Here is a 20,733-nt window from a genome sequence, read left to right as displayed (position 1 = left end):
ATTAGCAAATGTTATTTCTAAGTGACCCAAATAGCAATATTCTAATGTACAAAATATTTTGGTTATAGCATAAGTTTACACAAGAAATGATATTTTGCAGTTTGATCTTGGGCATAGAACTATACGTTTTTATTCATTCATTCACAGCATTATAACCTGTAAATGTATAAAAGTGCATCTTTTCAATATACCTCTAAGTACCTATGCAACTAAATTATGGATTACACAATAGTTACTCATTTTATGTGTATATAATTGAAATTTTGAAGTTTGTGAAGAACCATTTTTTTAAAAAGTGCAAATGATAAATTTACCAAAACAAAATACATTTAAAAAAAATTGTTCCAGGATGTATTCTGATTACATAATTGTGGGAAGTGGTATGGGAGGAGTTGCTGAGCCGAACCATGTGAGGAAACAGAATTAATATCAGTGATGGTCATTAATTCAGGATGCCTGGTTAATCTTTAACACTTTAACTGTAAACTCATATCCTTGCCCACTCAGCTCCACTCATCCAGTTTCCAGGATTTAATTACCATTCACTGTTGAAAGGAATCAGCCCTTTGCCTAGGGTTTTTTTTAGAGCTCACAGATCAAACCCTTTTAAAATGATGAAAAAGCAAGTGACACTGTAGCATAACAGTTGCAACTTGGAGCCTGGATTTTTATACATACGCACACAATTTCCTGCATCTAGTTCTTAGCACCCATTTCATTTTTGTCTTTTCTTTTACACATTGAGAACCTTTTTCAAAGTTCTTGATTTAATGAGTAACAGACATAAATTATTTTGAAGAAACCAGTCAAGCCATTTGTCAACGCGTGTGTGTGTGTGTGTGTGTGTGTGTGTGTGCGCGCGTGCACATACAAGGCAACCAATGTGTAAGGCAATCCAGTCCCCCACTTGCTAGCTAAGTTGATCATTATTTTTGTAGATTTCAGTGGCAGTAACAGCTTTACCTCCTAACTGCAGGAAATTCAAGTTTCCATTGCTCTGCGAGCCGCCCTTTCACCTGTCATGCTCCTCTTAGCATGGAAAATTTGATTTAATGCTCTACAAGAGTGGGAGACTAACACTCCAGAGTTGGATAAATATACACCTATATTTACAGATGGGGGAGTACTTTGTACAGAAAGTACTCAGTCTCCCTTCCCTCTTACCCTCAATGCCTTTTTCCTTATTTTCATTTACCTTTGCTTTAAAACAAAAGGAAATATGTAAGAAAGAAGATTAGAATTTTTTTTGTTGTGCCTTTTTATCTTGCTGTACTCGTGCTGCGCCTGGGACTTACTCAGTGTTCTGCTCTTGTTTACTGGGCTCAGGTTGACTACTTCCCAACTGCCCTTCCAATTCCAGGTTCTGTGTTAAGCAGTTAATGCAGTATTCAACCTCATTAGAATATGAAAATATTAAATATTAGTACATGAAAAATTACCTTTTGTTATCGTTACTTAAACTGCTTTTGTTTCTTTAGGATGACATTAGTTCTGAAAATACTACCACTTCCTCTATTCCTGACAAATCTGATTCGCCACCACCAAAGCCACCACGTGTACGAAGGTAACTTATTTTCAGTTTTATATGTTTAGAGCCAGATACAGTTTTAACACTGACATATATCTCTAATTTGACACTGGTGATTGAGACAGTTAAAGACTTGAAGAAATTGTACTGGAATACCAGTGAACAAGTCGCAGAATTCCTATAGTTTAAGTGAAGGTTTGTGAAGTTTGTAATAGGTGAACGGGGTTTAGTGTGAGATATGATGAGAGTGGCAGAGTATTGAAAGAGTTGCAATTTATGAAGGGTAGAACTTGGGAAGCCTGCAAGAAGAGCATTGGATTAATCTAATCTGGAGGTGGTGAAAGCGTGGATAGACATTTCAATGGCATTTGGGATGAGGTTGGGGTGGAGGCAGGCAGAGTTGGAAAGGGGCAGTTTTGGTGGGGCAAGGATGTAGGGTCTGAATCTCTGCTCAGACTTGAGCAGGACACCAAGGTTCCTCAGCGTCAAGGTCATTCTGAGGGAGCTTCCAGAGAAAGGGAAGGAATTGGTGCTAAGGTTCAGAGTTTCAGGTGGGAGCTGAGCAGAATGGCGTCAGTCTTGCTGATGTTGAGCTGAAAGAAATTCTTGCCCATCCAGCTGTTAATATCAGCTAAAAGAGGCAGTGTGTAGATAAGGAAAAGGGGCCAAAGATAGTTTTGAGGCACACTCAACATGACCATGCAGAAACAGGGTGAAAAACCATTTAGATTTTTGACCCCATGTTTTTGACCCTGTTTTGTGATCCATGGGTCACACAAACTAGACTCCAGCTTTTATGATCACAGGAAAGACTCGAGTAGAACCACGAAACCATTGGTAGTCACAGTTCCATACTTTGTTTCATAGCTGTAAATAAAACTATAGAAAATATATTACATTAAGAGGATTTCATTTTAAAAATACTTGCACGAGACAGTGCAAAACTGACCTGCTTGACATTTGTTGGAGAAGGCCACTACTATGTTCTTCCTGGTGTTTGAGTGTGCATAATTATGTTCACCAATAGTTATACACTGAAAAATTTAATACTGGATTTATTTGCCTTATGGTCTGAAGAAATGTCATTTAAGGTTTCAAATCAATCGCAACATTCCTAAATTTTTTTATAACTTTTTTGTGAAAAACACAGATATGGTGGTGTAATGCAATTAATTTAAAAATATGGTCAAATAGTCAATATATTGAGGTCTAGTGGGGCACTGCGACAGTGGGAAGAGTGGTGACACTGTATTAGAGCATTCATGCATCATCCTGCCTCAGATTTGATGACTGATGTTCTGAAAAAACAGACTGAGCAAGTGACAGTGATGAAATACAATAGGATGCAGGAAACAAGCCATAATTAACATCACAGACGAGTGAAAGCTTAAATTTTAACTGCGAAATACTACACCAGTACTGTCTTGAGAAATCTGTTGATGTTCTGAAGAGTATTCTTTCACCTAGTTTAAAATTGCTTGCTCTTTAATACTTACAAATTAAGTAATTTATGGAGGGGAATTCTTACCTCTGTTTAAAGACTTATGGAATGTTGGATTTTTAAAAACATGAGTGTCCTTTTGTTTTATATATTTTTAAAAAAAAGTTCAGCTAGGATTCACTTCAAGCAATGCATTTACACTATAAGTTTACAGAACTAATGAATTGAATTCTTCTAGGAGTAAGTGCAAAACATAAGATAAGATGTTTATATAGCATCTTATCATGCTTTCAGTACATCTCAAAGCGCTTCATAATCAATAAATTATGTTTTGAGATTCAGTAACTGTTCAGTCAATAAACTACTGATGCATAATGATATAATGATATTCCAACCGTCTGCTTGGGAGACACTGACTTTCTATTAAATCTGGCCCCTTTCTATTAAAGGCATTTCATACCTTGAACTTTATTTTTTTCAATTTCTTTCTTCTCTTGAAGGCATGTACCTTTGCTGGGATACATTCCCGGTGTCCTTTTGGTACCTCACCAGGCTTCAGGCCATTCAAGTCAGCAGATTATTCAAACAGTTGGGCAAGAGGGAGGGGTAGAGGATGAGGATCATAGACAAGTCTGTTTCTGATTCTGTCGTAACCTGATATCCATTCATGAGCATTTTCCACCAGGGATCACTCATGATCAGGGCAGAATACTGGCTAATTTCCACTTGTTGGGTTTTGCTATGGTTTACGTATACACAGACCGGGAATCGAACCTGGCACATTCCACTCTGTACAACTCAAAAATGCTGCCTTTAGCAACTGAGTCATCAGGAGAGTTGAGCCCTTTGATGAAATTACTTTTGCTGTTGTAGGGAGGGGTATAGTTCTTGCTTTTCTTTCCCCTATGTCCCCCCAAAACACTCTATTCTAGAACTTTCTCTGCAGAGTATTGCAGTGGAGATAACTGTATTCCTGCTTCAGTTCAATGTATCTCTAAACTGGGTAAACTATATACGCAGATGTATTTTGTTGATGTAAGTCTTGTTATTCAGATGATTACTGTCATTTCATAGAAGTGAAGAGTGAACTGCATTTGCTACAATACTATTCTGTATTCCTGGGACAATTATATGTGATGAAACTATGTGACCCATCTGAATGTATCGAACAAATCTCCAGCAATGGCTTCCCCCTACCCTGCATCATCACCACTGAGTTCCTCCAAATATTTATCTTTGCCCTCTGCCACAAACTCTGCTCCCGTACTACCGATTTCATCCCTCTCTATGGCAACTGTCACTTGCCATCCTTTTGAACTCTTGAGCTGAGTTTCAGACCCCATATCGTCTCCATCACAAAGCTTGCTTACTTTCATCTCCAAATTATTGCCTGCCTCCACTGCTACCTCTGCACCGTCGCTGCTCAAACCATTATATATGCTTTTGTCACCTCCAGACTTGACTACTCCAATGCTTTCCTTGCTGGCCTCCCTTCGTTCACCTGCCATAAACTACAACTTGTCCAAAACTCTGCTGCATGCTTCCAATGCCACACAAAATCCTACTCACACAACACCTGTTTCCTGGCTGATCTATGTTGACTCTGGGGAACCCCTCCCCACCCCAGCATGTTAAATTTTAAAATCTAAGCCCTCCTCTTTAAATTCCCCCAATGGTCTTTGCCCATTGTATCTCTCCAACTCTTTTAGTGTTACAGCTTTCCCCAAACACTCCATTCCTCTGACTAGGGCTTGTGCATTCCCCTCACTGCTACCCCTTTGCTCCACTGTTAGTGGCAGAGCCTTGATCTGCCTAGGTTCTAATCTCTGGAATTCACTCCTTAAATCTCTCCACCTCCCTATCTCTCCCTTTCTTTGAAAACCCATTTTTAGAACTAAGATTTTGGTCTCCATCCCTAATTTCTCCCTTTTGGGTTTAACATCTGTTTTCCTCATGTCTATCTGGGACGTGCCTTGGGACGTTCAGTTTTCTAGTTGATGTGATGTAGCTGACCAAATCAGTTCATTTGTGCACCAAAAGTTCAAAAGCAACAAAAACTTGAAAACTGCAACAGTTTATTCTTAACATAAAGTTGTATGGGTTAAGTAGGGAATTTAATATACAACAGTTTGATTACAAGGAAATAGTTCCTTGGTAGTAAAAAGGGAAAATCATGGATTCTACTTTTTAGACTAATCTATGTTCGCTGACCCCTTCTCCTCCAAAATAATTTCTTCACTGCATTTCTCATAAACTGACTAATTTTGATTAGGAACAGAAAACACATAGTAAGTTGGACAACATCTGAAAGTGAAAGGTGAACATTTCAGGTGTGACTCTTGTTACACTTTCATGGACCTGATGAAGGTTGAAACATTTTTCTGTCTTTGATTCTCATCAGCCTAGTGTGTATTTCCAGTACTTTTGTTGTATTTCAGATTTCCAGTATTCAGGTTTATTTTCCCCTGTAATTTTAATAGTTCAGGCAGTTATATTTTGGTTAGTAGTCATCATTTGATGTTTGTCATTAAGCAGATGTATGTGTAGCTTTTGTATACCTAGGTTTTGTCTTCATGAGCCAGAGATAACCATTGTATTATGGTATAGGCAGAGAATGTATATGATTGACTATTGAACTAAGAGGGCAGCAGCTGTTGATGTTACATAATTTGATATCCTTTTATAATTAAACTGCAAAAACATAGAGAATAAAATTATCTTCGATTAAGAAGTTTTTATAAAAACTTGGTAAAAGCTGGTTTACCGTGGTTCTAATATTTTTTCCGTCTTTGAAAATTAAACTTACAGGAACAAGGTAAATAGATTCCAAGTTATTGCTGTTAAATTGCCCTTTATTTTGGTCGCCCTTATTTCATTCCTCAAATAACTCTGCCTTGATAAGCCACGCAATGTAGTTTTGGAACCTGTTTGTGTATTCACTTTCTATCCAAAGATGTTTAAAATAGTTTTTTTACAAAATAGTACTTTTAAGGTATTTACATTAGTGTACAATTTCAGCTTAGTCGTTGAGTGGTTTTGATTTTAAGCCCTTAGAGGGGAGAAGAGGTGACTTTCATTTTCTGATTGTTAACCATCTCAATAACTTAAAATTACTTCCATATATTAACCAAATTTCATTGACTTATTGTTCCTGAAACAGAAGGTTATTTTTTGGTTTTAAAAGGGTGTGTTTAGAGCCATCTGAAAGAAAATGGAGTGTTTTGTCACTAGTTTGAGTCTTTTCTATGTAGTGCATTATGTGGTTTTAAAAAAAAAAACAGGTTATTTTCAGAAAGATATCACCTTAAAATGGCTTGTACCAGTGTATGGTGAGAGATTTGACTGCTTCTCTGGCCTGCCCTGAAGCATATCAGAAAGAAGCCAGTCAAGATGCTGATTGTTTTTCCTCAGATGCTATACTAGTTAATAGTGACCCAATTGCATGGAACACTTAACATGTATCACTGTGCAATTAATATGTCATTTATTCAGGGCAAGTGTAGGTCTGGTCAGTCTCTCTCTGGTCTTCAACAGAACTCCTGTAGCTGGAGTCCATTAGGCGAGTAATTGCCGTAGACTGGTAAATTGACTTCTCGAGGTGAAGTTGCATTTGAGAGTCTTAGCAGTTTAAGTTTAGAAAATTTGATATCCCTAGTTAGTTATGATTTTGATTGAAGCACAACAGTGTGGCGGCATGGTATGAATGTCCACCTAATTCCAAATATACTATTCATTACTAGTTATTGTTGTATCACTAAGCTACTGAGATGTGCCTATTGATAATTTTAATGCGAACTTTGCCGTCAAATGGAAACTGAATTTCTAGGCATAGTCTTGTTTAGGTGGAATTCAACGTGGGTTTAAAACGGCACTAAAGCTTTTCCAGTGGATTCAAAAAATGGTAATTGTTAAGTGAGACGATCCAATTAATTTTAGCTGGGTGTATACTTCCTTAATAAATGTGTTGTGGATGACCATGGAGTTGGAAGGCAAATTCCCAGCAAGACTAAACTGGGTACATAAGGGGTAACCCAGCAGAAGAACAGTATTGTGGCATTTAATGTTAGTGAGGTGGCCATCTTCCTGTTGGAAGAGAAACAGGCTGAATAGGAATAATCCAATGGTTTTCTATTTAATTTAAAGGAACTTCCTGTGTCAGGTGAGAAACTTCATTTAAAAATCTGACTGATACTGGGTTTCTTGCATAAATTGCTGGACATAGGACAGATTGGAGTTGTCCTGTTCTGCCACCAGCATCCACTTCCATTACCTGAACATACTTTTACTTCTGCCTACTCAAAACTACATGTAACAGAAGGGATAAAGGCAAATATGATTTAAATCAGTTTATTGTGCTAAATGTATCTGTTGTATGTACTTCATGGATTTTGACTGTAAAACCTATGTACATCTCCTCTGGCTGTGTAGTGGAGAAAGGTGCCTTATTCAACTGGGGACTTCAATATGAGGTAATCAAAATTAGTAATATGAAAGAACTGTAAAACAACTGAAGATCTTGAACAACCATGCCTTGATCTCCTGCAGACTTGCATTCCCGCACGCATCCTCCTTTAACTCCTGGCCCCCGCTCCACCATAAAGTAACCATTATGCTCCTGTCCTTTGGAAGTTACTACCTAATTCCCTTCACTTATCTCCCTGCTTTCAAAAAACTCCTCAAAATCCTTCTCTTCAGCCACCCACCCATGTGTTTGGTATGTGGGGAGCTGGGGGAGGAGTGGCATCATTATTTTAAAATTGTTTTACCTCTAATTTTGTTCGCTCAAGCCATTTACCTCCATGCGCCCACCTTGAGCTGAATAGATTCACAACTAGGACAGAATTGCTGTTTTCTCCATCTGAAGGGAGAAATGTTTGCCGTAGGATCAGATGACCCTCTTATGTTTGGGATATTTTTACGCCAAATGTTTTTGGATTCCATATTTCAGACTACTCTCCTAAGTAAACCCTATGTCCCAGATATCTAGGTAGATTTGTAGTATGCCCATGGTACAAACAGAGCATTCACGAGTTCATTTACGCTACTGGTTTTATCACGTGATGTCACGCTGTCCTTGCCTTTAGAAGGTGACAGAATCAAATTCACTAGGCAAGCAATTAGAATATATTCGAGAAACAAATCAAATAAATAGCAGTAACACAACATTTTTACAGTAGTTAAGTTTAGCTCATGTACTCGGAAATAAATTGTTCGGAGCTGCTGTGCTAAACTGTGATGTAGGTGGTCACGTAGTGGTTCTTTTCCTTTTCCTGGTGTCTATAGAAACGATCAGGCCTGACTACAAAGGCTATAGGCAGATTCCCTGATTTGGAAAAACACACACATACCTTCAAAAAAAAGTAATTGGGACAAAATGAATTTAAATAGTATTTTTTTATATAAAAAGCTATCAAACATGCATAAATCCTAAAAGATATTTGAATTGAATGGTTTGGCCCTCGCTTAGACAACAGTTTCAAATAAACTGAATAATTGTTTCAACAATTGTATCAAATTGAGACATCACATGATTTATGAGTGAAGCTGTTTTTCAACCCCTTGTACACCATGATATAGTTAGAGCTCAGTACCATGCTAGATATTAGACAAAAATGATTCATTTTTGTCACCATCCCTGCATTTAACTTTATGCTTTTAACTGTGAACTTGAGGGTATTATCTATTCGGTCCATTTTAGTTGAGTATTATTAGTAACTTGTGTATTGTTTCCTTTTTCTTTGCTGAGAAAGGGTGAGAATTGTACACACAAATTTTCCATTGTTACTTTTATGGCAGATGTGGTCATTCAGTTCATTATACTGTGCAGTGGGAGGCTTACCTATCGTGATAATCTTGCCACAGCATCCTGGAAGTGAACTTCTATTTTTTGCTTTTTGAATACAGGCATGGAAAATAGTGCTGTGGGTTTTATAAGTTTATTATATAGGGGATAAAATTACAATCATGTTCATAAACAGTTACAAAACGTGACAGCAAATCAATGCATTGTGTATGAGGAAAATGAATGCAAAGTATTGTTGTATAAAGAAATTTGATAATGCACAGAGAGCAGCGTGGTTTTACCTCTGCAAAATTGGGTTTGAATCCAGGCCAGATGGACAGGACCTCGCATTCTGCTTGTGAGCTAATTTAGTTCTTAAACTCTTTTGAGCTGTGGAGGGAAAAGCAGTAGTAACTACAATTAGATGGGTAGGAGGGAAAAGAGGTTGATGGTCATGATGTCTTAATTTGCAATGGTTTTGTACGTACAAGGCAATAGTGCCATGATATTGTAGTTTACAATATCTCTTGATTTCAGATTGGTTTCAATTTTAGTCCATATGGTTTGTCTGCCACCTACTGAGTAAAGTAGCAAAAGACCATCTTTGAAACACATACTACCAAAAAATGTCAGTGCTGATGTGTGTTCAAGTCTACCTGCTGTTTCTCTGTTCTTCTGTTTTGTGTGTCTAGATTCTTTGTCTTCAAAAAGAGTATTAATTTTTCCCTATTTTTGACCAGTGCTACTAGCTAATCCTTTTCCTTTTTTTTCTCCTGTCTTTCTCCCCACCCCGCAACCCCACCAACCAAAAAATTTCCATAGCTGCCTGGTAGAAGGAGATGCTAAAGAAGAAATCTTGCAGCCTCCAGAGCCCCAACCAGTACCACCTATCCTCACTCCTTCTCCTCCATCTGCATACCCAGCTGTTACTACTGTGTGGCAAGATAATGACCGATACCATCCCAAGCCAGTAGTGCACTCATTTACAACACCACCTCCCACAGACCTCAATGAAAACTACAACAAACCAGTGGATACCTACAGACAGATTGAAAATTGTGCATCGTACACTGAACTTATCGAAAAAAAGCTGGAAAGAAAACTGAGTATTGAAATAAAGAAGATACCACTCCAAGAAGGACCTAAAAGCTTTGAAGTGTCCCCACCTGGTGCAAACAGTTCTTTTAACAGGGGACCATCAAGTAAAGTGAAGTCCACTTCAGCAATTGAGATCGAGCAAACAAGTAAATTAAGCTGTGGACAGATTTCTGTGAATTCGGAGCTGGATGTTCTGCAGCACTCTGCTGCTCGGGAAGGGAGTTCTGATGTACTCCTAAGACCAGTACAATTGCCACTTAAAGAGAGAGCTCACGCCTTGTGGATCAAGCCAAGCCATGAATGTACACCAGCTGCCTTTAGCAAGTCTTCCACTGGTGATAAATTGCACAATATTCAATGCCATTCTTCTAAAGCACCTGCTCTACCAGCAGAGCCATCCTTGAAAGAGAAACCTGTAGTTCACCATATGGCTATGGACACCAGTGACCATTGTGTAAATGTGCCACCCCTCAGTTTTACTAATCCTCTCCACACTGATGACTCTGAGCCGGAGGAAATGGACGTTGGGAAAGCCATACCTAAAAATGTTACCAGTATTTTATCAAGTGCAATTGTTACTGCCACCATACAAAATGAAACCCCTTCAGCAAGAAAAATATCACCTGTGTCTATTGCCCGTGAACATCCACCCAGCACGTTAAATTTAGGAGCTGAAAAAGGTACGTGTTTACTTCACAATAAGGAGGCTAGTACTGTTTTGGAGTGGGAGTCTTTGATCATTTAATTATTTTTGTAGAGTCTAACATTTTTTAAAACTATATAAAACTTCACATCTACATATTGATAATTGTATTTTGGACCTTATAGCTGCTGTGCTGTATAGTGGATGGATATATAAAAGCTAAGCCTACCTTTTTTAAAAGAAATGTCTATCTCACAAGCCTTACTGCAATCCAGACTCAGTGAAAAGAAATCAATGGCTTTAGTGCACAATTTGCATATTTCTGAAATTTTACTGTCCTATGGAAATTTAGTATCTTCATAGGGAATTGGACTGTGAGCACTTACATTTATAAAATGGAGGCTCTTTAACTCTAAACTGGTAATAAGAGATAGCTTTGCAATAACTGTAGTTTTAACCATATAGATCTAAAGATATGTGGAGAAATGGGTCATGTACAACTTTAGACAAAATGCATTATTTCACACAAAAATATGACACTTCTGAAACATTACCTTGAAAAAGGAAAAATGCCTTTTTTTCAGCAGCATTTTACCATTTTGCATCCATAACAACTGAAACCAGTTGAATTCTGACAAAAAGAACAGAACTTGTAAATAGTGCTGGGTGAGCACCCTTTATGTACTAGAGTGGTTGAATAATTTTAATCAAGGCTTGATCATTTTAATCCAGGTAATTGACCTCCTGCCCCAATGCTCGTGAAGTCCGGAGTATAGTTATGTTTAGCTGCTAATCTCTTCTGCCTTTTCAAGGCCACTGTTCAGGTGCTTCCTGTGAGGAAGTGGTGTAAAGAGGCAGGCAAGGTCCTGAAGTTAATCACAGTTTGATTGCTGTTTGGTGAAAAGGGTATACAGATCGCTAGATGCTTGTACGTTTCTGACTGCAGGTCAGGGGGAAAAAAAACATTTCTTTCTCTTTTACATTAATTTGATACTTAACTGTGATATCTGAAGTGTGAAGAAAACTCTTAAAAACTTTTATGTAGACAGATTATCTAAATAATCAATTTTTCTGTATACACTGTCTCCATGTAATAATTATATTTGTAACAATTCATTGTAAGAGGTATTGTTATAGGACTTCTCCAATGTAGCATGTGGGTCCCAGTGTAAGGCACTTGATTGGTAGTGTTTAGTTTAATTATTTTTCTTCTTTGTGACTTGGTATCAACGATGCAAAGGGGAATAGTGATTCCTTAGTTTTTAAAATTATTTATACTTATTTAGGATGGGTTCAGAGAAGAATGAACAAGATTATTCTGAGACTTAGCAAACATACAGTTTAAAAACTGTAAAATTCTATTGGTGCTATGCTTTGTTGTGGCTTTGCTGCTTTGCTGAGAAAAATGCAGTATAAGTGTTGCTGTCTGGCAAAGTATTGAAGATAAGGTTACCTACAAGAAGTGTCATGCATATAGTTTCCTTTGCAGTACCACTGCAGGTTTTTCAGTGCCTATATTTTCAGGAAGCCCCCTGTACGGTCACTCTATCTTCTAATTGGAAAGTACTGAGTGGAAAGACTTTCCACCATCTATAAGATTCGCAACAGGAGTGTGATGGAATACTCACCACGCGTCTAGATGGGTGCAGCCGCCACAACATTTTAAGTTTGACTCCATCCAGGACTAAGCAGTCTGTTTGATCAGTGCCCTTGCCGCTGAATTGAATATCCACTTCCTCCACCACTGGTACACTGTGGCTCCAGTACGTACTATTTACAGAATGCTTACTTTGACAGCCTCGTGACATCTACCATAGGGATGGACAAGAGCAGCAACATCATAGGAACCCTATCAGCTACAAATTCATCTGCAAGTCACACAGCATCTGGATTTGGATATATATTGCCGTTCCTTTATTATCACTGAGTCAAATTTCTAGAATAACCTAACACCACTGTGGGAATACCATCGCCACAGTGACTGTAGCAGTTCTAAGGCCCACCACCACCACCTCAGAACAACTAGGAATGAGCAATAAAAATGCCTGATTGCTATCCAGCAACACTCATTGGACGAGAATAAGATCACATTCGTATAGAATGCGAGTAAAATTGGCAAACCTCAAGTAAAACTAGAAGGAAGAAATTTGCTCCCCTTTTTTTCTCCTTGCCTCCCTCAACATAGTAGTAGATTGCTAGACTAGGCTGCCTTCAAAAACAGTTGATAGTGTACTAATTTTAACTTTTTTTTAAAGTCCTGGATGAATATCTGGTTATGAATGGGATTAAAGGTTGTAATAATCAGTTCAGGTGTTCAAAACACTGTTTGCAGGGCGAGGGTATAAGCATATAACTGATCTTGGCTGAATAAGGTGATTACAATGTTAGCTTGCATATCTTGGAGTCTCCCAAAAGACTTATGCTATCTTTTGCAATCGGGGAGAAATAGATAACCAGGTTGAATTCTCCCAGATGAGCAATTATTAAATGATTTAAGCATTATTTAAATGTTTAGTGTCTGTTCAACCTCTTGAGATCCAGAATTGTGCATGATTGAGAATGGCGGTAGTAAGAAGAAGAGTGGCAGATATTATACTAACTCCTGAATTAAAGTAAGACATTATACCAAACTCGATGGACATGACATTATAAAATTGGGCTTGAGGTTCAGGTGATTCCACTCTAATTATTTGATAAAGATTTGCATGGGATTAAAGATTGCTCTATTTAGCCCATTCACTCCAGTATCCCAGGTTGAATGAAATGGATGCCAGACTGTTATGATTTATTAAAATTTCTGAGCTTGTGTGGTATTGACTGCCAAAGTTTTGTGATGCAGTGTAGCTGTGAGGGAGTTACTGCTCCTTAAAGGATGCATAAGGGAGAGAAGGACATTTATACTGTGGGCTTCACTGTTCAGCATTGAACTACATTTGTACCAAACTCCCTTGTTCCATTTATGGTCAAGAAATTGTGTTCAATTACTTAACTATCTACCTTTCACTGTACCGTTTGAGAAAATTGTTTACTAAAAAAAAATGCTACCCTAGCAAACAATATCTTCAGACTGACCTAAAATTACCAGTTAAAATGGTCCTCGAGATAATGAGCATGATCACAGAGAATGTAAGAATTCTGCTTTGGGGAAATATCCATTTGATCTGTAGCAGGCATGGCTCACTTTTATTCTAATTTACCAACCTATTTTGAAATTTAAATGTTTTATTTCTTTTGACTCCCATCTTGTGAAAAGAATACTCATCAGAAATTTATCTAATGAATCCCTGATTTTATTTTAAATAGTAGATGAGGAAATTTATTTATAATGGGAAGAGGCTAGAGAGAGAGAGAGAGAGAGAGAGAGACACGAATGTTTCTTGTCGTCTTTGAAAATGGCCATTTGAATGTCCCCATATAACACTTGGAATAGTTACCCCTATAGAATAATCATGCATCATGCCATAATTATTAACTAAACTGTTTATATTTAGCTAGAATTCTAATTAGAATTGACCATGACATTGTCTATTTTCTACATGTGTAGGAACAATTCCTATTGTCCAATTTTGTGGTGGCATCAACTGTGGCTGTAAAAGCTTCTGCATTTCAGATTGCAGTTTTTGCCAGTTCAGTGGTATGAATGAGGTTGTCATTATTGTGTAACCACCTGTGTGTCTGATGCTGTAACCACCTTTTCAGAAATGGGGGCATTTCTATTTTGCTTAGTTTTTTTGCAAATTGCATCGTACAATAATTGTCAAAATCAATTAAAATATACTCAATCTTGCTGCTGATGAGTTTAGTTTTGTTATTTCTGTGACAAGCAGTCTGGGACAATATACTTGCAGAGCAAGAGTTAATCGCTTTTTAAAAAAAAATCCTGGATTAATTTCCTGATAAACCTTCTGTTAAAAGTGTTGTCCAATGCACTAGCCACACGTGGCTAATTGGGAGTCTGATGTGGTTAATTGCAATTTTGATTAGTAGGTTTTAAAAAAAGTAATAGACACCGTCGTTGGGCATGTGATCTCAATAGTAATATCCACTCAGGATTTGCATGTGTACTTTATCCTTTTGTGTTTGTTGGTAAAACGGTAAGATGAAAAGCACAAGCTGTGTTTTTTGATTGTTGTGTGTGCTTTACTTCCTTGGTTATTGGTTATCTGTTAAAATGGTGTGCAACACTGGTGAAAATGCTGGACTTAAGCACCATGGAAACACCAGTAATACTGTATGGGGAGGCGAGCTGTCATCGTGGTCAGCTCGACCAATCGGAAGAACTGCTTAAGGCCAGCAGAAGAAAGCAAGCCCAACCAATAATCAGCTACAATAGAGCACGTCATGGCAAAGGGCGGGCAGCATCCAACCGTGTTCTGGATGGAGAGCAGGGGTGTGTCTGGCAGATCTCATGCGAGTCAACATTCTGGGCAATCACTCTGATGGAGTCAAAGTACTGCTCGCAACTGCTGGACAAAAAGTTAGAAGCTGCGCTAAGATGTGATGTGTCTGATAAATTCATGCCAGAATTCCAAACTTTGGTGACAGGAAGGAACGCTGCAAAGTTTTGCTCTGAATGGTGGTCGATGTTTGTTGAGTAAATATGCACGTGATGTACGTTGACCATGTGTATTTGTTTTCTACCAAAATTACTGCATGTGGCTAAAGCAGTGTTGCTGTAGCCATGCCTGTGGCTATTCAGTGATTTCTATTGGATAACACTGTTAATATTTTTGGTAAACAGACACTTAAATGTCCCATCTGGTTTCATTTGCTATCAGCTGTATTCTGCTTAATATGTCTAGATACAAAATTGCCATATTCATCCTGTCAATTATAACATTGTATGCTTGCTACATACTTTACCCCTACACGTTTGCAACTTTGCAGAATGTGTATTTAAAATGAAGCCGTGTGTGTACAGCTCCGACCTTTATGCAAGAGCAGCAGCTCATGTATTAAATGTGATGGCAAATACAGAAAATTTAAGCTAAAGCATAGCAGATTACCTGCTGTCTTGATGGTAGCATATCAGGCCCAATATGCTTTAAATGCCTAGTGAAAACACTCAATACTAGGTTGCAGCAAGGGAACTTGAACAGTGATGATGTCTTCAAAAATCAATTTTGAAATTTTATTTTAAAAGGTTCTGGGAGCAAAGAAGACAGTCCACCACCTTTGCCAGAAAGAACTCCTGAATCTTTTGTTGTGGCTAATGAATTCGGTAGGATCTCTCAGTTCCTTCAATTGTTAGAGCTACTGAAATCATTTGTAAAATTCACATAGACACTGATGGTTTACACTTGTTTCATGGGTCCACCAAGCCATATGATAAATTTCCTCCTTTCTAAGTTCTTAAAATGGAGAGAGGAGTAGAGTTATCTTCTATCCAGTAAATTGGGTGATTAGCGATTATGAATTGTTTAGGTAGTCTCAAGTTGTTAAATTAGATGCAATCAATCAACTGTAATTCATTTTAGTCGCAATTTGGAGCTTGAGTTTTCAGGAGTGAATTTTATTTTGGCTGGGGCCTACAGAAAATCTCTTTACAAGCCCAACTGTCTTGCACCACAGAATTGTTATGAAGCTGATACTTAACACTGGGTAACATTAATGAAGAATTTTAATGCTGGCATCTGTTGTATTGTAATGCTTTATCAGCCACTGGGTGGTGCTGTAGCATTTAGATAGTTCATGCTCAATGTCAGCTAGTGGCAAGGATGTAATATTTCAACACCATGTAATGGTATTATGGTATATTTAAATTTGTTACAATGACACCTAATCCCAATAATCTAGAATTGAGTAGTGCAATAATATTTACTAAAACCAATAATATTTATTGCCTTTTTTGCTGAGGGTCACATTTCCAAACAGTTAATTGCCGGCCATAAATCATGCAGCACCTCTGCAGGTTGGAGTAACAGGTCATCTGGTTTGTCCTTTATTGGGGGTCTTTCCATGGTTGCACAGAGACAACTTATTGTAATCTCTAGGTGCTGAATTGTGGGTATAAACATGTGTCCTACTGTTCTGACGCAGCATATTGGTTCTTCCCCCAAGGACCTGTCCTTGTCCTTTTTCTCTTCCTCGTCTACATGCTGCATCTTGGTGACATCCTTTGCAGCCATGGGGTCAGCTTTAACAAGTATGCTGAGGACACCCAGCTCTACCTCTGCACCACTCGTAGACTCCTCCCCTGCCTATGAGCTGTCAGACTGCTTGTCTGATATTCAGTCTAGTTCCACCAGCTAACCATTGGGAAGACCAAAGTCATTTTTTTTTTCAGCCTTTGCTACCAATTTCATTCCCCTCTTCAGACACTGCCACAGGCTAAACCAAACTGTTCACAACCTCAGCATCCTATTTGATCCCGAGATGTGCTTCCATCTCTAAATCCTCTCCATCACAAAGACCATCTCCTTCCACCTGCATAACATTGCCCACCTCTGCCCTTAACTCAGCCAATCTGCTGAAACTCTCGTCCATGCCTTTGTTACCTCCAGACTGGACTATTCCAATGCTGTCCTAGCCAGCTTCCCATCCTCTGTAAACTTCAGCTGCTGCCTGTATCCTATCCTGCAACAAGCCCTACTCACTCATGCTCCCCCCTCCCTTGCTGAACTGTATTGGCTCCTGGTCCCCCAACACCTCCAATTTAATGCTCATCTTCATTTTTAAATCTTTTCATGGCTTCACCCCTCCTCTCTGTTCCTCTGACTCTTGTGCATCCCCCCTCCCTTCGCTCCACCATTGGTTGTGCCTTCAGCTGCCTAGGCCCCATCTTCTAATTCCTTTTCTAAATTGCTCCACCTCTCTTTCCTCTAAGACCTTCCTTGAAACCCACTTCTTTAACCAAGGGTTCTTTTGTTCAACCCTCCTAATATCTCCTTTTCTTTAATTATGTTCTGTGAAGCATCTGGGGATGTTTCCCTATATCAAAAATGATATATAAATGCAAAAAAGTTGTAATATTTTATTCAGAAAAAGTAATAGGCCTGTAACTTGGTCAATGTGCAGATTCTAATAAACACAGCCAAAGCAGATAGCTTTCATCACTCCCGTTCAAAATGCCCATGTAAAACCATTTATAATAAGTTTGTGAAGAAGAAAGTGTTCTTTGTAAAATGTTTTACAGAATACATAACGCTTCACTTTTGTTAAAGTAAAATATTACACCAAGTTAAGGAATTTGGTGGCAATAACATGCAATTGAGTGAGTGTAGAGTATATTGACTTCCAAAAGGTATTTGATAAAGTGCCGCATAATAGGCTTCTCACAAGTTGAAGCCCATGGAATAAAAGGGGCAGTGGCAGCATGGATACAAAATTGACTAAGTGACAGGAAACAGAGAGTAGTGGTGAACGGTTGTTCTTCGGACTGGAGGAAGGTATACAGTGGTGTTCCCCAGGGGTCGGTACTAGGACCACTGCTTTCTTAATATATAGTAATGACTTGAAGTTGGGTGTACAGGGCACAATTTCAAAATTTGCAGATGACACAAAACTTGGAAGTGTAGTAAACAGTGAGGAGGATAGTGATAGACTTCAAGAAGACATAGACGGGCTGGTGGAATGGGCGGACATATGGCAGATGAAATTGAACGCAGAGAGGTACGAAGTGATACATTTTGGTAGGAAGAACGAGGAGAAGCAATGTAAACTAAAAGGTACAATTCTAAAAGGGGTGGAGGAACAGAGAGATCTGGGGTATATGTGCACAAATTGTTGAAGGTGGCAGGGCAGGTTAAGAAGGAGGTTAAAAAAGCATATGGGATCCTGGGCTTTATAAATAGAGGCATAGAGTACAAAAGCAAGGAAGTTATAATGAACCTTTATAAAACACTGGTTTGGCCACAACTGGAGTATTGTGTCCATTTCTGGGCACCACACTTTAGGAAGGATGTGAAGGCCTTAGAGAGAGTGCAGAAGCGATTTACTAGAATGATTCCAAGGATGAGGGACTTCAGTTACGTGGATAGACTGGAGAAGCTGGGGTTGCTCTCCTTAGAGCAGAGAAGGTTGAGAGGAGATTTGATAGAGGTATTCAAAATCATGAAGGGTCTAGACAGTGTAGATAGAGAGAAACTGATCCCATTGGCGGAAGGGTCAAGAACCGGAGGACATAGATTTAAGATGATTGGCAAAAGAACCAAAGGCGACATGAGGAAAAACTTTTTTATGCAATGAGTGGTTAAGATCTGGAATGCAATGCGTGAGGGGATGGTGGAGGTAGATTTAGTCATGGCTTTCAAAAGAGAATTGGATAAGTACTTGAAGGGAAAAAATTTGCAGGGCTAAGGGGAAAGGGCGGGGAAGTGGGACTAGCTGGATTGCTCTTGCAAGAAGCCGGCATGGACTCAATGGGCTGAATGGCCTCCTTTCCGTGCTGTAACCGTTCTGTGATTCTGAGTGAATGCTGCTGCTTGATTTTGCTACCTGCCCAGCTGTATCTCATCCATGTGGATACAGTGTATTTGCACACTGAATACGGTATTAAACCTTAAATTTAATTGTGTATAAACTAATGACAAATGGTGTCTTGCTTAAGTGCCACCATAAAGCAACTTCACATTTCTTTACATTGAACTGCATCTTGTTAGCCTCCTATAGTCTCACAGAACTTGTCTTAAATTGTCATTCTTCCAATTTTTTTCATCAGCAAATTTCTTTATTATTCCCTCATTTTATGTCCAGATCACTTATGTATATAGTGAATAAGAGCAACTCTGATAAAGAACCCTGTGAGACACTGCTTACCACATCTTTCATTTTTGAGAAATATCCCTTTACCACTACCTTTTGCTTTGTCCTCAAACCATCTTTCTGTTCGTGACTAAATTCCCCTTAATCCCATATTCCATTATCATTGCCCTAAGTCTCTTGTGTGATATTTTATCAAATGCTCTTTGAAAATCTATGTGAATCATATTCTCTTTGCTATATTTTCAAAGAATTATATGATTATTCAAGTGTGACCTGCCCTTTAAAAAACCTATGATGGACTAGCCATGCCTGATTGATTTGTCTTCCATTAATGATGTGAGCTTGGCTCAGTCAATAACACCATCTCCTCTGAGTGACAAGCTTATGGGTTCAATTGCATAACCTAGGCTGACAATTCAGTGCAGTATTGAGGAAGAGCTGCATTGGAGATGCCATTTTCAGATGAGATGTTAAACTGAGACCTCATCTGCCTGTCCATGTAACTATTCAAAGAAGAGAAGTGAGTTCTTCTGGTGTCCTAGATAATAATCTTCCCAGTACCAGCATTACCAAAAACAGATTACTGGTCATTCATTTGCTGTTTATGGGACCTAGTGAGTAGACTGGCTGCCACATTTACCTACATAATAGTAACTGCACTTCAAATATAATCAATTCATTTTAATGTTTTTGGAGATGTCCTGAAGATGTGATAAGATGCTGCATAAATCTAAATTTGTTCTTTCTCCAAGTTCTCAGTAATTTTATTCCAGATTATAAACTGTAGTAGTTTACCAACAACTAAGTAACTAAGCTTCAAGTTCCTGGTTTATCTCCCTCTCTGTTTTTGAAGTGTGATATCACATTTACCATCCTCCAGTACTTTGGCATAATTTTCCTTTCCAATAATATTTGTAAAATTATAGTCACAGCTTCCACTATTTCTTCCCTAGCTTCCCTCAGGATCCTCAGATGTAAACCATTAGGTCCTGGTAACTTTGTCTACCTTAAATTTGAGTAACTTCTTTCGTACTATTTATTTTTTTGAAAAATATCCTCCGCTAATCGCTACACCCACCTCTGCTGGTTCTACAATTCCGATATCCACCTCCTCTGTGGAAACTGAGGCAAAGTATTTAGTGTAGCTGCCATTCCTTCATTGTCCGCTAGAAGCTTGCCTCCTTCATCTCTTAGTACCCTCACCTGGACTATCCTCATACTGCTAATGGGCCAATTAAAAAAACCTTTTTATTGACCTACATTTTTTTTTTGCTAATTTTTCTCTCACTTCACCGTAGTCTTTCAAACCCTTTTTGTAGCTTTTCTAATGTTTCCTTATTTTTAGGTTGCCTACTTACTATTTCATTTCCGAGAATCAGGTCAAGTAGTCCTTCTTTCCTTGTTGCAATAGCAACATATTGACTGAGGAATATAGTCTTGAATACACTGCAAAAAAACCTTTTTTTTTAGCACAAACATTTTCCTTATCCCAGTCCGTTTTGCATAATTAATTTATCTTACAATTTTAAATCTGTTGT

The 20,733-nt window shown here is 38.4% G+C and overlaps 1 protein-coding gene across 6 annotated transcripts in view; it reads left to right on the top strand.

The window, feature by feature from the left end:
* The window catches only part of LOC137341645 (tyrosine-protein phosphatase non-receptor type 12-like), a 102,036-nt gene that overhangs the window by 69,884 nt on the left and 11,419 nt on the right, over positions 1 to 20,733 (top strand). For 5 of the 6 annotated variants that reach the window (XM_068004975.1, XM_068004978.1, XM_068004979.1 and 2 more), the window contains exons 12-14: positions 1,479 to 1,564; positions 9,574 to 10,529; positions 15,636 to 15,713. In XM_068004975.1, the coding sequence (XP_067861076.1) occupies positions 1,479 to 1,564; positions 9,574 to 10,529; positions 15,636 to 15,713 (1,120 nt within the window). The remainder of the gene's footprint in view (positions 1 to 1,478; positions 1,565 to 9,573; positions 10,530 to 15,635; positions 15,714 to 20,733) is intronic. The other variant, XM_068004977.1, reaches the window with a different exon arrangement.

Source organism: Heptranchias perlo, chromosome 24 (assembly GCF_035084215.1).
Source record: "Heptranchias perlo isolate sHepPer1 chromosome 24, sHepPer1.hap1, whole genome shotgun sequence".
Taxonomy (NCBI): Eukaryota; Metazoa; Chordata; class Chondrichthyes; order Hexanchiformes; family Hexanchidae; genus Heptranchias; species Heptranchias perlo.
Note: the sequence above shows the minus strand (reverse complement) of the source record. Positions and strands in the feature narration are given on the sequence as shown.